This window comes from Meles meles, chromosome 20, assembly GCF_922984935.1.
Source record: "Meles meles chromosome 20, mMelMel3.1 paternal haplotype, whole genome shotgun sequence".
NCBI classification, from domain to species: domain Eukaryota; kingdom Metazoa; phylum Chordata; class Mammalia; order Carnivora; family Mustelidae; genus Meles; species Meles meles.
In genome coordinates, this window is record NC_060085.1 from 21,661,660 (window position 1) to 21,678,819 (window position 17,160).

The following is a 17,160-nucleotide window of genomic DNA, read 5'->3' on the forward strand; positions in this document are numbered from 1 at the left end:
ACTGGGGCTCAGAAATGCTTACAGAGCACAGATCTAAAGACTGTGTGCGGCTCTGTACCCCCACCCGCCTGAGGGAAAGCAGTGGTGGCTTCCAGGCCATAGAAGTCCACTCTGTGGCTGGAAGGACAAGGGGAGGACTTGAGAAGCCTGCCTGGGACTCATGGGCACAGCTGAAGGCCAGGCTTAGTTGTCCTCACCCTGCCTCCTCCTTGGCCCCTGGCATTCAGGGCTGAGCCCAGAAGCCCATGATCCTGGGAGGGGAATGGTGTCATGGACCCACAGGCTCAAAAACATGATTAACCACGACTTTTTGGTACTGTGAGGCTCCCTGAGCCCCTGACAACTCTGGGAGGAGAGCAGACTTCGCTGAGGACCAGCGGCCTCTGCTGAGCCTCTCGAGTCTTCTATGGAGCCCCAGAGGCTAAATCCCAAGGTGGGCTGTCCTGAAGTGTGACTACCTCTTGTCTCTGGAGAGGTGGTGAGGCTCAACAGGCCCTCCCAGGAGATTGGATGGGGGCCATCACTGAGCTTTTGTGAGCCTCCCCAGCTCCTGGGAGAGGTGACTCATCTCCCAGAGCATGTTCCCATACCCCCTTTCCCCACCTCTCTGGGCTTCCTTTACTCTTAACATCTCAAGTCCCGGGAATCCCTAAGTTCCAAGCAGACTGGGATGGTCACACTACCGATGGGTCTCTCCCCACCAGCTGTCCTGTCCCAAGACCTGGAATGGAAGCCTCTGTCTGCCCTGGTTGTCTAAGTAGGGGTGGCCACTTTGTGCCTTGAATGTCCCACAGGGCCAGGGTGATGGTGCTACCCGCTCATACCGTATCCAGAATGCCTTGACTTTGGAAATGTTCCTGGGGGGGTGAATAGCATTGACCATTGCTATGCCTGGGGCCTCTGGAGTAGGGGCAGCAGGGAGCTACCACTTCACCTTCCTGTCCAGTTGTAATCCCCATTGGTCATTGGATTCAGCATCCGGCTTGCACAACGGCCACCAGTGTGGGGAGGAGAGGTGCAGGGAAGAGAGGACCGAGCACGCTGGCTCCGGACAGGGAGAGCAGGAGGCCTTCCAGAGGCCCTTGTCCTCCAGGCTTGCACTCTCTTGGGTGCTTGGTGCCAAGTCTACACCTTCTCCTCGCCACTGCCAGCCACAGACAAGCTCTGAGCTTCTCTGGCCCCAAAGCATGCATGGCTGGTCCCTAGTATTTTGCCTTGGGGAGTATTGGGCCCTGGCCTGAACCCCTTCCACTCCTGCCTGTGCCTCTGCCTACAGTCAGAACCTTTGAGATTCCTGAGGACTTTGACGATTACCTGGAGCAGCAGCATATTGGGTCCACCACCCAGATGCTCACTCAGACTGACTTCCCGCCGCAGGCCTATGAACCCAAGGTGCAGGTGCCTTTCCTGGTGCTGCCAGGCCAGTGTCCCCGCAAGATTGAGATCGAGAGGTATGGCTGAGTTGGCAGCGGGCAGGCTCGTCCTCTGGGAGGCGGCATCCACCCAACTCAAGGGGGCGAGGGACAGCAGGCAACTAGGTGACCATCCTCATGGCAGAGGTTACGAAAACAGGTCTCTGTGCAAATCTTCTAGCCCTTTGGTTTCTTTTTTTTTTTTAATTTTTTTTAAATATTTTATTTATTTATTTGACAGAGAGAGATCACAAGTAGATAGAGAGGCAGGCAGAGAGAGAGAGAGAGGGAAGCAGGCTCCCTGCTGAGCAGAGAGCCCGATGCGGGGCTTGATCTCAGGACCCTGAGATCATGACCTGAGCCAAAGGCAGCGGCTTAACCCACTGAGCCACTCAGGCGCCCCGCCCTTTGGTTTCTTAATAGGAACACACTGCCTTCCTTGCTGTGGAAACGGGGAGGGTGGCCTTTGAGTCAAAACAGTGGAATTGCCAGGCAGGACAGAGGGCAACTGGGGCCAGGGACACCAGCCCCACTCCCCACACCACTTCCTGATGAGTTCCAGTGGGGGTGGGGGGCCTGCAGGTGTCCCTGGGCCACATTCCTATCCTCCCCTCCCACCCTGTGGGTCCTTGCCAGCACCTGTGAAGCCGCCTCACATGAGCTGAGCTGTCATGAGATCCCCTTGTCCCCCTCGGCCAGGAGGAAGCGGCTGTACCTGAGTCTGGACATCAACCAGTTGCTGGCTGATGAGGGCATCGACTCCAACATGCTCATGCCCAGGCATCCAGATCCCCAAAACCCCCAGACCATCGAGCAGGGCCATGACCCGCTCTTCCCCGTCTATCTCCCGCTGAAGGTGAGCCTAGTTTCCACAGACGGCTGTTGGTCAGGGGTGGAGGCCCAGAGGAGCCCAGCAACACCCACCCCCCCAGTCTGTAGCTCCTGCATCTGAAAATCACGCTCTGGTACACCCCGCCCATTTGGCCCCACTAGAAGTAGGCTCTCTGTCCCCACCTTCTGCTTGTTTCTTCCAGGTGTTTGACAATGAAGAGTTTGATTGCCGCACTCCCAGCGAGTGGATCAACATGGGCTTGGAGCCGGGGTCTCAGGTCAGGAAACCCGTCCCTGGAAAAGCCCTCCTGCCCACTGATGACATCCTGGGGCACGGTGAGCAGGGCCGGTGGGGCTGGGAGGGAAGGATCCCAGTCTGCACCATCTCTGATGGGCAGCAGTCTGGCCATGGACTCTGGGGCTGCCCTGGGGGCTGGGGGCCATGGGAGGTGAGAGCCCACACACTTTGAGGCCTCCCAGCTGGGATACAGACTAAGGGGCAGGCCATACAGAGGCATGAAATAGAAGGACCAAGGATGACATTGTGGGAGGGCTGGGGAAGGGACAGCTGGATGGTGTCTAGTATCTTTTTTTTTTTTAAATCTTTGATTTACTGGTGATAAAAAAATATGCAAGCTTGTTGGAAATGTTCAAATGTGCATAAGGGGCACAAGTGAAGCCTTTCCATCCTGCCACCCAGACATCACCGTAGCTCCAGCTGTCCCTGTGGCCTCTCCGCTCTCACCACGGCGTGGACAGCACACTCCCTCATGCTCACCCATCTGCTTGCAAACACTCATTCACAAGCACCCAGCATCATCCTCACGCCAGCCCCCCACACTCACACACCCGTTTTCACGGCACACACTCATACTTCTGCCACTACCACACCCCCACACATGTGCCCATGCAGATCTCTGCCTTGTCTGCGTCTGTGGCCGTGTTTGCTGTTGGGAAAAAGCGGAGGGGGTGGCGGGTGGTGGGGGTCCTTGGCTGCCACCTGGCCTGCGTGGCTGGTCTCCGTGTGGGCATCCCAGGAAGATCCAGGTTAGGAGGCGGGATGTTGGCGGTAGCTGAGGGCCATCTCTGCTCCCTGCACCCATGGGCAGACACACTGCTTTGGGGTGGGGAGTGGGGCTCTGGTGGGCTGCCTCCAGGACTGAGAGCCATGCTGGCTGGTTTTAAGACTGCTCAGCCTCCAGGGGTCCCCCCACCAGCAAGTTCATTGAGCAAGCTGTAAATTTATGTTTCGATTTAAAAACATGTTAATGCTGGAATCAATTTCTCTGAACTAGACAGGAAACCCAGAATGTTCCCTTTACTTTGGACTTAATTACAAAAATAATTTAACTCAATTGTTCCCAGATCTCCAATTCCTGGTGATAAAACCAGAAGGTGTGGGGCTGCATTAACCTTAAATGCACCGAGAACCAGCCTCCACGAAGTGTTTCTGCCCGCCCCCTTCACACAGGCCACACTCCTTCGCCCAAGCCCTGCCAAAGGCAGCCCGCCCGGTGGGAGGAGGGGCTGGCAGGAAGCGATTCTGCTAGAGACCTCTTGTGTTCTGCCCTGGGCTTCTTGTGACATCTTTTTCTCTAAGCTGAGCCAAGACAGGTCAGCCTTTTCAAAAAAGAAGCTTATAGGAAGGGGAGGGATGGCAAAAGCAAAACAAGCAAAGCCAGTGAGTTTACCACAGCAAGCTCCTTTACCCGTCTTCCCAGCTTGAACCAGAATTCCGGCCATTTTCCCTCGACCCAGTGTGTAGAACTCATCAGTTTATTTTAAGGCACTTCTGCTAGGCACCGTGCCACGCGCGTCTTCCTTCCACAAAAGCATACGGAGCACCTACTATATTCCAGTTTTCATTCTAGGTACAGAGACACAGCTGTGACCAACACAGACAAGGTCACACCTGCCCTTGGGGAGGTGCCCCTAATGTAAGGAGGCCAACCGGCACCAGGATAGGATGCATACATACTGTGACTTTAGACTCTGTGAGGAACACAAACAGGGTATCAAGTCAGAGAGTTCCCAGGGTGAAGGTGCTCTTGTAGGCAGAGATTCTTTCTCCAAGGAGAAGTCATTGGAGCAAGGAACATGCCAGCAATAAGGTGACCTGAGCCAAGACTATTCCAGGCATAGAACATAGCCAGTGCAAGGGCCCTGAGGCAGGAGTTAGCTCCAAAGTCACAGGAACAGCCTGACGTGAAGTATGGCTGGAGAGAAATGTGTAGAGCTGGCAGTGGCAGGAGATGAGCTGAAGAATAGGGCAAAGGCTTTCAGCCCAGGAAGTGGGTGGGAGGCCCATCCTGACCAACAGACCCTGAGGCCCAACAGACCACTGTGTCCCAGCAGTGGGCGGTCATCATCTACTTTGCCCTGATCTGTAGTTATATGAGGGGCCTAGGGGCTCAACTGCCATGGGCAGCCCACAGAAAGGGGTTCATTCTGGCCTTGGTCACCTTGAAGGTGTCCAGTTCAGACTCGAGGAGTCTTACAACTACATCCTCAACAGGTCTCTCTGTGCCTGGGGCTCTCCTGCCTCCTGTCCCAGCCCCGCTGGCCTGTCTCTGTCAGCTGTGAAGGGGTCATACAGAGCAAAAGGACAGAGAAGCCTGGTCCTTCTGACTCCTTCTCACCAGGGGTCCCCCAGAGGCCAGCTCAGCTGGGAGGAAGCAGGGCCCTTGCTTTGCTGAAGCTAAAGGCGGTCCATCCTGGAGGGAGGGAGGCCAGACTAGTAGCCACTGAGACTCATTCCCAGCACTTGCTGCCCACACTCAGAGGCCCCTGCCGACCCTGCGGCAGAGAGCACTGGTGGGTTCCCCTCCTATTTCAGAGGACCCCAAGAGTCCGAAGCTCAAGTATGAATGGTGCAGTGTCGGCGTCCTGGATTATGACAAGGAGAAGAAGCTGTACCTGGTGCACAAGACAGACCAGAATGGCTTGGTGCGAGATGAGAGCGGGAAGCCCATCCTGAACGGTGGGGTCACCGCTGAAGGTGGGAGCTCTCTGCCCTCCCGCTTGCAGACCCCCACATAGGCCCGTGACTGAGGCCAACCCCCACCCCCCAACACAGCCCCGTCAGGCCTGAATTCTCCCTTGCTCTGTGTGTCCTGCGGCTGTCTGTCCCCTGACCTGTGAAAACCCCAGGACACATCACTCAGAGAGAGACCCCAAGAAGGGCAGATTGCCATTATCTGATAGGCCCACTCTGAGCCGCTGACAAGGCCATTCCCAACACACTGCCAAGAAGGCATCCGAGGCCCATTGATCAGTGATGTTTGCCCGCCACACTGTGTGGCAGTGATGGATGGGGACATGGGCAGCCACCCCAGGGGACTCTTCATCTGTGCACAGCTCTTTGCAGTTGACAAAACACTTTCACATCCAACCATGGAAAACTGTGAGGCAGGAAGGCCCACGGAGTGTGCCCATTCTACAGATGTGACTGTGTCAGAAAGGGGAGACCACTTGCTCAGGGCCACCACGCCTCAATTACAGAGCAGGCTGGAGCCTAGTGTTGCAACCCAGAGAGTCTGATTGTGTTCTGTGTCCCCTTCTCCCCTTATCCGGCCCCAGGAAGGCCGCCCCTCCTCACCTGCCAGTACTGGGTGCCCCGGATCCAGCTGCTCTTCTGCGCCGAGGACCCACATGTGTTCACACAGCGTGTGGTCCAGGCCAATGCCCTGCGCAAGAACACAGAGGCTCTGCTGCTATACAATCTGTACGTGGACTGCATGCCCTCCGATGGCCACCAGCTCATCAGTGAGCAGAGCCTGAGCAAGATCAAGCAGTGGGCCATGAGCACACCCCGGATGCGCAAAGGGCCCTTGTGAGTCTCCACCAGACCCTCCCCCCACAACCCCCCAACCGGCATCACTTCCTCCTGGAGCTCATCTGTGGGCCATCTCTCCCACTGAGCTGTGGACTTCTTGGGCTCTAACTGGTGTCTTGTTCATCTCCAGATCTCTCATAATCAATATTGACTCATGGATTCTTATTTTATTTGAAGGGTTATAATATGTTGCTACTATTTTATATTTTGATGCCCAAATTACCCCAGATTGGGCCAGAGGGAGCCACTTCAAGCTCATTTCTGTGGCCTTCTGATATATTCCTATTGGTCTTTGAGCATGTCTATACTTTTGGGCACAGCAAGAAGTTCTGGGCTCATCTTGTCCTTCTCCAGATCCAGCCTTGAAATCGGCTATTTCTCCAAGGAGCCCTGGTTCTTTTCAGTGGGGAATGATATGTAGAAGCCAAAATCTGGGTACTAGATATTCTTCTGTTGCTACTGGAAAATCATTGCTTTGAGATTTTTAGACCAGAGGAATCAGAGGCATGTATATATATATATATATATATATATATATATATATATATATATACAATGTAATATATATATATATATAACAACATTATATTACATTGTATTACATATAACCTCCACACACACCCATGTCTATTTCTGCCTATTGATCTATCTGTTAAAAACCATGGGTTCTATAGTGATACCTTCAAACTGCCCCTAATTCTCCTTCTCCTGTATACACATTTGTTACTTCTCTCTGCAGAAGAAAACCAGCTCCCATTCGTTGTTCCTCGTATATTTGTTCAGTTCCAGAATGCACAGAAAGTAGTTTCAAACCGCTAATTCATACTCTTTAGAAGAAAAACCTTACTAAGCAGAACTTGAAACACATGTAGTGTTCTTTTTCTCTTCACCCTGGGGGGTATTCAAAAGTTAATTTGCTTTAGTTCTTCCCATGCCTTCAATGGGATATGTTCATTTGATGAACTACAGGGTGGTCCATTTGTTTTATGTATTTAATGGATGTTTTCTCTATATCTGTTCCTCTCGCTGACATGTAGTATTCATAAAGGTATCCTCAGATCGGTCCCTCTCCATCCCCATTCATTCTATCCTCTCTACATCTCCCGCTTTCCACCCTGTTCCCACCACGTGGGCATAGCTCAGCAGTGTCATTAGCTTCTGCTATGTCCTTTCTGTATTTCTTTTTGCACAAATGAGCTGACGCACACGTATTCTCAGACCGCCTTCCTTCCTACTTGGAGAGCGGCTCGCTATGGATATCCTTTTGCACGTTACCTCTCTCACTTCCGGTACATCCTGGAAATCAATCCGTGCGAGCTCATTGAGATTTCCTTCCTTCTTTTTCACAGCCGCGCAGCAGTCCAGTGTGTGAATGTACCCTCCTTACTGTGGCGTATTCGACTGTTCTCTATCATATAGGCATTTAGGTCATTTCCAGGATGTTGCAGTTATAAACAGTGCTACAGTGAATAACCTTGTGCCTTCTATGTCCGTAGTGATGGAGGGGTATCTTTACGGGTAGCTGAGAAGCGGGATTGCTAAATCAAAAGATAGGCACATCTATAGTTTGGTTAGCTGTCACCAAATTTCCCTCCGTGGGGGTTGTGCCGTTTGCACACCCAGCAGCAGCGTGTGAATGCCTGTTCCCCCACAGCCTTGCTGAGGGTGTTTTGTCAAGCTATGTGATCTTTTGCCAATCTGGAAGATAAGTAAGCGAGCAAGGTAAGTAAGACTGAACTGTTATAAGTGAGGCTGAACATTTTTTCCATCTTTTCATTTTTTTCCCATTTTATTTATTTTTTTCAGCGTAACAGTATTCATTGTTTTTGCACAACACCCAGTGCTCCATGCAAAACGTGCCCTCCCTATTATCCACCACCTGTTCCCCCAACTTCCCACCCCTGACCCTTCAAAACCCTCAGGTTGTTTTTCAGAGTCCATAGTCTCTTATGGTTTTTTTTTTCCATCTTTTCATATAATCAAGGGCAAGTTTTATATATTTTTGGGACTTGCTTATTCATGTCTTTTGCCCATCCCCCCCCCACCCCGCACCCCCGACCAGCCTCTTGAGCTTTTTTTTCTCCCTCTGATTTTAAGTGTTCTTTATATATTAGGGATATTGGTCCTTCATCTGTGATTCGTGTCGTAATTTTTTTCTCCTGGTTTGTCAGTTGTAGTTTGACTTTGCTTATGGTAATTTTTGCAATATAACTTTAAAAATATTTATCTAGATAATGTTATTAATCATTTCTCCCATTACCTCTGGGTTTTGAGTCATAGTTTGAGGGACCTTCCCCATACTGAGGGTTTCTTCCCGTACTTGTATGGTTTCATATCCTTGTTCCATCTTTATGTGTATGGTGTGTGGTATGGATCCAAAATTTACTATTTTAACTGTTTTTAAGTGCACAGCTTAGGAAAGTTAAGTGCATTCACACGGTTGTGCAACCATCCCTACTGTCCATCCACAGAACTTTGTGAAACTCTGTACTCATTAAACAATAATTCCCCACTCCCATTTCCCCCCAGCCTAGGGCAACCACCATTCTACTCTGTGTCTCTGTGAATTTGACTGTTCTAAGTATGAGGGCAATCATACAGGCTTTTCCTTTAGTGTCTGGCTTATTTCACTGAGTATAATGTCTTTTGGGTTCATGCATGTTGTAACAGGAGTGGGAATTTCCTTCCTCTTTTTCCTTGTAATAGCCCATTGTGTGCACATACTGCATCTTTTTTATCTGCTCATCTGGGGATGGACACTTGGGCTGTGGTCATATTTTGGCTACTGTGAATGTGGGTGTACAAATCTCTCTTCGTGTCCCTGCTTTCTGTTCTTTCGGGCAAACACCTGGAAGTAGAGTTGTTAGGTCATATGTAATTTTATTTCTTGTTGTTGTTTAGTTTTTATTTCATAATCGTAAACTTAACTTTGCAATCCATCTAGACTTGGAGAGGGGTACGGAAAATATGGAACTCAAAGGACTACAGTGAAAGCACAGATTGTAGGCCATTACGAACAGATGGGAGAAGGAACCGTCTGGTGGTTAAGATAAAACACGCATGGGCGCCTGGGTGGCTCAGTGGGTTAAGCCGCTGCCTTCGGCTCAGGTCATGATCTCAGGGTCCTGGGATCGAGTCCCGCGTCGGGCTCTCTGCTCGGCAGGGAGCCTGCTTCCCTCTCTCTCTCTCTCTCTGCCTGCCTCTCTATCTACTTGTGATCTCTCTCTGTCAAATAAATAAATAAAATATAAAAAAAAAGATAAAACACGCATTACAGTTATTAGAGTTGTCTACAGTCAGCAACGGTGAACGGTGAACTGCTCTTGCCATTCCTAGACCCAAAGCACCCCATGGTTTCCATGGTACTCTGCCCTCTTTCACCTGGCCAAAGACCACATGCTTGCCCCCCAAACACTCAGCCTTGTTGTGCAGATGAAACACTAGGAACAATCATGTTGGGTCCTGCATCTGCCATGGACAAGATGCCAGGACCCATGTGCTTCAGGCTGAAATTCTCATCGTCAGATTTCTCCCTCTGGCTGGACCTGCCGCCAGTGTCATTATGGCACGGGAAGCCATCACCTTGGCACGTGAACCCTAGAATAATTCTGTGACAGTGGGAAACTTTATAACAATCCTTTCTCTCTCTGCTCAGAGCACAAAAGTTTTTGGCTCCCTTTAGAACTTTGCAAATGGCTCGAAAGATACATGGCCCAAAGGTTCATGTTGACGGCAAATGTCTAAGAATATCATGGGGTTGACCGTGGTAGGGTGACCCAGGACAGCTCCGGTGGCGTCAGTGGCATCTGCGAAGCCCTTTTGTAATTTTGGAGACGCCATCATCCAAGCTGCCTTAGGAGGTACCCCGTTGCATATTCCCACCCACGGGGCTCCGGGGTTCTAACTTCTTCACGTCCTCACCAACATTTGTTTTCATTTTTTCCTTTACAATAGTCATCCTAATGGACCTGCCGTGGTATTTCATTGTGGTTTGTATTTGCATTTCCCTAATGATTAGTGATGTTGACATCTTTTCATGTGCTTATTGGCCATTAGTAGGTCCTTCTTTGGAGAAATGTCTATTAAAATTCTTTGCCCATATTTGAATCCAGCTGTTCAGTTTTTGTTGTTGAGTTTTATGAGTTCTCTATTTTCTGGATATCGATCCCTCATCAGATTTGTGGTACTTTCTCCCATCTCCTGGTTTGCCTTTTTATTCTGTTGATAGTGTCCTTTATATTACTAGGACACCAGGTTTTTCACATTGATGAATTCTAAGTTTTTTCTTTTGTTGTCTGTGCCTTCAGTGTCATAGCTAGGAGATCATTTCCAAATCTACTGTCATGAAGCTTTCCCCCATCTGTTCTAAGAGTTTTATAGTTTTAGCTCTTACGTGAGGTCTTTGATCCATTTTGAGTTAATTTTTGTAAATGGGGTTAGCTAAGGGTCCAGTTTTATTCTTCTGCATGTGGAGATCCAGTTTTCCTAGCACAGTGTGTTGAAAAGACTGTTCTTTCCCCCATTGAATGGTCTTGTCATCCTTGTTGAAAATCATTTGATCCATATATATTTGAGAGTTTATTTCTGGACTCTCTGTTCCCTTCCCATATCTTTATGCCAGTACCACGCTGTTTTGATTACTGCAGCTTTACATTAAGTTCTGGAATCAGAAAGTGTGAGACCTCCCACTTTGTTCTTTTTCAAGATTGTTTTGGTTATTTGGGTCTCTTGAGATTCCAATGACTTTTAGGATGGATTTTTCTATTTTTGCAAAAATGTTGTTGGGATTTTCTCGTTGCAGGAATTTTGGTAGGAATTTGCATGCTTATTTTCCCATGAGCATTGTGTCAACTCCTCAAGTTCTGTCTTAAAAACACTTTGTATTTTGGGGGTACCTGAGTAGCTCAGTTGATTGGACATCTGACTCTTGATTTTGGCTCAGGCGGGATTGAGTCCTGGACAAGCTCCACATTAAGAGTGAGGCCTGTTTGGAATTCTCTCTCTCTCCCTCCGGCCCTCCCAAAGCTTGCACTATCTCTCTCTTTAAAAAAACAAAACAAAACAAAAACCCTTTGTATTTTTAATGGAACTGCATTATATTTTTATTTTTATTTATTTACTTTTAAATATTTTATTTATTTGACACATAGAAAGAGATCACAAGTAGGCAGAGAGGCAGGCGGGGAGGGGGGAGCAGACCCCCTGCTGAGCAGAGAGCCTGATGCGGGGCTCGATACCAGGACCCCAAGACTATGACCTGAATCAGAGGCAGAGGCTTAACCCACTGTGCCACCCAGGCATCCCTGCATTATATTTTTAAATTAACTTAGGTACAGCTGATATCTTTAGGATCTTGAACTGTCCTATCCAAGAACAAAGAATGTTCATTCATTTGTTCAAGACTACTTTTGTGTCTTTAGGAATGCTTTATGTTTTTCTCATGTAGGTTTTGCATATTAAGTATTTTGTCTTCTTTGTTACTATTATAAATGGGATTTTCTCTATTACTGTGTCTACTGATTTGTCTATGCTAATTTTATATCCCATTACAAATAATCCTTACTGAATTGTTTGAATGTGTTTTATCATTGATTCTCCAGGGCTTTCTAAGTATACAGTCCCTGTAAATAGAGATCGTTTTGCTTATTCTTTTCCAATTCTTATTCCTCTAACCACTTTCTCCTGCCTAATTGCATTTTCTAATACCTTCAGAACAATATTGAACAGTAGTGGAGATGGTAGGGATCCTTACCTTGTTCCTAATATTAGTGGAAGTACCTCTAGTAAGTTTCCCCCTTAAGAAAATGCTAGCTTTAGGACTTTATTTATTAACATATCCATTGAAACTTCTGTTTTCTTAAGTGTTTATTTGTCACAGACTTTTAAACTACTTATGGAGATAATCATATGATTTGTCTCCTTAAATCTATTTTTATTTTTTTAATTTTTATTTAAAAAATTTTTAAAGATTTTATTTGTTTATTTGACAGAGAGATCACAAGCAGGCATAGAGGCAGGCAGAGAGAGAGGGGGGAGCAGGTTCCCCGCCAAGCAGAGAGCCTGATGTGGGGCTCGATCCCAGGACCCTGAGATCATGACCTGAGCTGAAGGCAGAGGCTTATTAACCCACTGAGCCACCCAGGTGCCCCTCCTTAGATCTATTAACATGGTGTATTATATTAATTGATTTTCTAGTATTGAAACAACCTTGGATTCCTTTCATAAATCCCACCTGGCCATGGTGTATCATTTTTTTTCTTGGTTAGTATGCTGCCTAGAACTTTTGCATCGATATAAATAATGTTGGTCTGTAATTTTTTTGTACTGTCATTATCAAGTTTGAAGCGAATTATACTTGCTTCATAAGAAGAATATTGGTATTTTCCTTCATTTTTTCAGTACTCTGGAACAATTCTTATTGTATTAAGGTTATCTGGTTATTCCTTTCTGAAACCATTTGGACATGGTGTTTTAGGGGGGATAGTTCCTTTATAACTTCATTTTTCTACAGGAATTGGTCCAGTTAAGCTTTGTATTTCCAATTTGGGGATCAATTTTTATATATTTTGTTTTATATGTTTATATATATATTTTATATTTTTATATTTGTTATATATATATTATATTTTTATGTATTTTGTTAAAAATGATCCATGTTTTCTAGGTTTTACAATATATTTCCCTAGTCTTTTGATAGGTGGTCTCATGATTTAAAATTTTTTTTCTGTTTCGATGTTGACGTCCCCTGGCCTTATCTTATTTTGTAGAGTTATGCTCTCCTCCTTTTTTTGCTTAATTAAGTTACTTAGTGATTTGTTTGCTGCGTTAATTTTTTAAAAGTTGGATTTATTAATTTGACTGTTTCCTACATCTACTGCATTCATTTCCACTTTTTCTTTTTAAGATTTTATTTATTTATTTGAGAGAGAGAGAGAGAGTAAGATAGAGGAAGACAGAGGGACAAGCAGACTCCCTACTGAGTGTGGAGCATGACCCAGGCTCTATCCCAGGACCCTGAGATCATGACCTGAGCCGAAGGCAGAGGCTTTAACCCACTGAACCACCCAGGCACCCCCACTTATTTACATTCTTATTGATAAATATGTTTAAGGCTAATGAACTTTCTTCTGGTAACCTATTTAAAAATAGCCCATAGATTCTGATATGTAGTATTTCACTTTTTTTTATTCCAAAAATCTGATTCGTATTTCGCATTTCTTTAAAGAATAGTTTAATGTCAGGTTTTACAATTTTGCATATGAGAAGGACTTGTTAAAATTTGTTGTTAATAATTGCTACTTTTATCACATTGAGATCAGAGAATGTTATTTATAACATTTCTATTCTATAGAACCTGCTGATGTTTTCTCTGTGACCTAATATATAATCAGTTTTTTGCTGAATGTTCTGTTTTGCACGTGAGAAGAGGTATATCCCCATAGTTAGGGTATAAGAGTTTTATATATACATGTATTCCAGAAAAGTCTATCTTATTATGTTATTTACTTCTAAGAAAGTAAATAACATAATATTTACAAATATTATAAAAATAAGTACTTATTTTTGTCCATGGAGAAGAGTGTGTTATATTATCATTATTAATTGTAGCTTTTAGCATTAAAAGGTGTTCTTGATCAGGTCGAAGGCTTTTTTTTTTTTTAATATTTTATTTATTTGAGTGAGAGAGACAGTGAGAGAGAGCATGAGCGAGGAGAAGGTCAGAGGGAGAAGCAGACTCCCAGTGAGCTGGGAGCCCGATGTGGGACTCGATCCTGGGACTCCAGGACCATGACCTGAGCTGAAGGCAGTCCTTCCACCAACTGAGCCACCCAGGCGCCCAGGTCGAAGGCTTTTTGACCAGAATTTTACTTTGTTTGATGTCAGAATTGTAACCTGACTTTTGTTGTTTCCATTTTCCTGATATATTTTTGCCCATCCCTCCTTTTTAGCTTTTCTGAGTTAGTTTGTTTTAGAGAGGCCTCTTGTTATCAGCATATAGTCAAGTCTTACTTCATGAGTCAAATTAAAAATCTTTTTCTTGGAATAAGTGAGTTAAACCCATTTGTATTTATGGATAGAGCTGCTGTGTTTGATCTCAATTCTGTTTCCTTCTTTATGTGACGTAGTTTCTTTTTTCTTTCACTTTTTAATTTCTTTATTATTTTTAAAAATATTTTGTTTATTTATTTCGCAGAGAGAGAGAGAGAGCACAAGCAGAGGGAGAAGTAGGCAGAGGGAGAGGGAGAAGCAGGCTCCCCACCGAGCATGGGAGCCTGATGCAGGGCTTGATCCCAGGATCCTGGGACCATGACCTGAGCTGGAGGCAGGTGCCTAACGACTGAGCCACCTAGGCGCCCCATTAATTTCTTTTTTTTTTTTTTTAAGATTTTATTTTTAAATAATCTCTACACCCATCGTGGGGCTGGAACTCACAACCCTGAGATCAAGAGTCCCATGATCTTCCAACTCAGCCAGCCAGGCGCCCCTCACTTTTAAAAATTTCTTTCAGCATTTGGGCAGATTTTAGCGGTTTCTTTTGTAGTTAAGCCTTTTATAGTGCCCCATGTCCCCTGCTTTCTTATTTAAACTGTTAATATCTGCCTTGTCCGTTTTTAATGTTATCCTTCTATTCCCTTTGATTTCCTTTGTAATAATCTTGACTTTATTCTACTTTCCTCATCCCTTTCTCCTCCCATTTAAAAAAAAATGATTTATTTATTTATTTTAGAGAGCATGAGCAGGGGGAGGGGCCAAAGAACAGGAAGAGGGAGAAGCAGCCTCCCCGCTGGCACAGAGCCTTTTGTGGGGCTCAATCCCAGGAGCCCACCCCCAACCCAAATCATGACCTGAGCAGAAACCAAGAGTCAGTGGCTCTACCTCCTGAGCCACCCAGACACCCCCTCCTCCCATTTTTAGTTGTTTTTTTCTCCTTACTATTTTAATATAATATTCTTCCATTCTCCTCTTTGTTTTTTTATTTTTTTAAAATAAATTTTAGTGATTGATTGATTGGATGCTCTATGCCCAACATGGGGCTTGAACTCACAATCCTGATATCAAGAATTATGTGCTCCTCCGACTGAACCAGCCGGCACCCCACCTTTGTTTTAATCTTAAATCTACAATTAAGTCGGCTGTGTATATTAGACTTTTTTCCTGAAGTTTCTCCTATCATCTTGCAGGGGAGGAAAGAACAATCCTCTTTTCTTATACTCTTCTAGGTTTTGGGCTGAGGCTCTGTAACAAAGACGGATTAGCAAGAGAAGAGCTTACAAATTTATGTTTCCCTTGATATAGGAGATTTTGTAAGGAAATGAAGATCTGAACAGGTTAAACCTATGCTAGGTTTGATGAAGGATGGAAGGTTGTGGGGACTGTGGCAAGACAGAAGGATATGAGCTAAGGGTAGTAAACTGAGGAAAGCAGCGAGACCTCTTCATTGGGGCACCTCTTGGTGTCATTCCATCTTGGAGCTAAGGATGCCCTTTCCTCTGGGTATCAGGAGGTCATGTCTCTCCTGAGGATCTTATGATCTGCTTCAAGGAAGCCATGTCTCAAATTCCTTCAGTTTAAAACATTCAGTATGCGAAGGTGCCATTTGGGGGAAGTGTGTCCTGAACACCATCAATCTCTTGGTTGGGTGAAGCTCTTCTTCTAGTAGATTCCTCATCAAGGGCTCAAGAGTATATTGTTTCTAGAGTTCCTGCATGTTTAAAACTTGACAGACAACTTGATTCAATATCAAATTCTTGTTTCACACTGTTATTGCTTGAGGGTTTTTTTGTTTATTTGTTTGTTTTGTTTTGTTTTTAATGGTGCTCTTCTGTTGCCTTGCTTTGAATGTTGATTTTGAGAAGCCCCATGCCAGTCTAACTCCCCTTCCCTTGATTTTCCCTTGATAAAAATGAAAAATCAGTTGATTTTTTTTGGCTTGGGGGCCTTTTAAAATTTGTTTTTAGTCTTTTTTTTTTTAAAGATTTTATTTATTTATTTGACAGACAGAGATTTCAAGTAGCAGAGAGGCAGGCAGAGAGAGAGAGAGAGAGAGGAGGAAGCAGGCTCCCTGCTGAGCAGAGAACCCGATGCGGGGCTCGATCCCAGGACACTAGGATCACGACCTGAGCCGAAGGCAGAGGCTTTAACCCAGGACCCTAGGATCACAACCTGAGCCGAAGGCAGAGGCTTTAACCCACTGAGCCACCCAGGCGCCCCTTGTTTTTAATCTTTAAAGTCTAATAATTTTACTAGAGTATGTCTCATATGAAGGCTCCTATACCAAGGGAAACATAAATTTGTAAGCTGTTCTCTTGCTAATCCGTCTTTGTTACAGAGCCTCAGCCAAGAACCTGGAGGAGTAGAAGAAAAGAGGATTGTTCTTTCCTCCCCTGCAGTCAGTTTTATGTCATACTCTAGAGTATGATCGTTCTGGGTCAGTTTTCATAAGTATCAAATGGGCCTTTTAGAAACATAAATTGAGATATTCTTTATTTCTGGAATTTTTCTTGGATTATAGTTTTAAATATTTGTTCTGTTCCATTTTCCTGTTTTTCTTTATCAGATTCCCTCATATTTCTCTACCTCATCTATCATCTATCTTGCTTCTTCTTTTTTAAAATCTTATTTAAGAGAGAGAGAGAGAACATGAGAGGGGAAGAGGTCAGAGGGAGAAGCAAACTCCCCACAGAGCTGGGAGCCTGATGTGGGACTTGATCCTGGGACTCTGGGATTATGACCTGAGTTGAAAGCAGTGGCTTAACCAACTGAGCCACCCAAGATCCCCATATCTTGCTGCTTCTTTACATATTTCTAATTTAACCATTTCTGCCACTTTTTACTTCTTTCTTCTCCTCATTTTCATTTTCTTGTTTATATTCGGGTCTTTCTTCAATGTACTTTATTACATTTTTTATTTGACTCTGTTTTTCCTTATGTACCTCTTAATTTTGCCTCTGTTCCAGAGAAAATTTTGTTTCTTTAATTTTTTTGCCCCGACTCCAATGAAATAGCTTTTGTTTCTTCCTGTTATTTGCCCAGTTCTCTGTTTTGGTTGTGAAATTCTCATTCAAGGTGTTTCTCATATGC

The 17,160-nt window shown here is 45.4% G+C and overlaps 1 protein-coding gene across 1 annotated transcript in view; it reads left to right on the plus strand.

Annotated features, from left to right (window-relative positions):
- Positions 1-17,160, plus strand: part of DNAH1 (dynein axonemal heavy chain 1) — a 72,825-nt gene that overhangs the window by 2,207 nt on the left and 53,458 nt on the right. Inside the window, exons 3-7 of the mRNA XM_045991948.1 lie at positions 1,277-1,451; positions 2,112-2,268; positions 2,447-2,579; positions 5,080-5,241; positions 5,823-6,075. Coding sequence (XP_045847904.1) covers positions 1,277-1,451; positions 2,112-2,268; positions 2,447-2,579; positions 5,080-5,241; positions 5,823-6,075 — 880 coding nt within the window. The remainder of the gene's footprint in view (positions 1-1,276; positions 1,452-2,111; positions 2,269-2,446; positions 2,580-5,079; positions 5,242-5,822; positions 6,076-17,160) is intronic.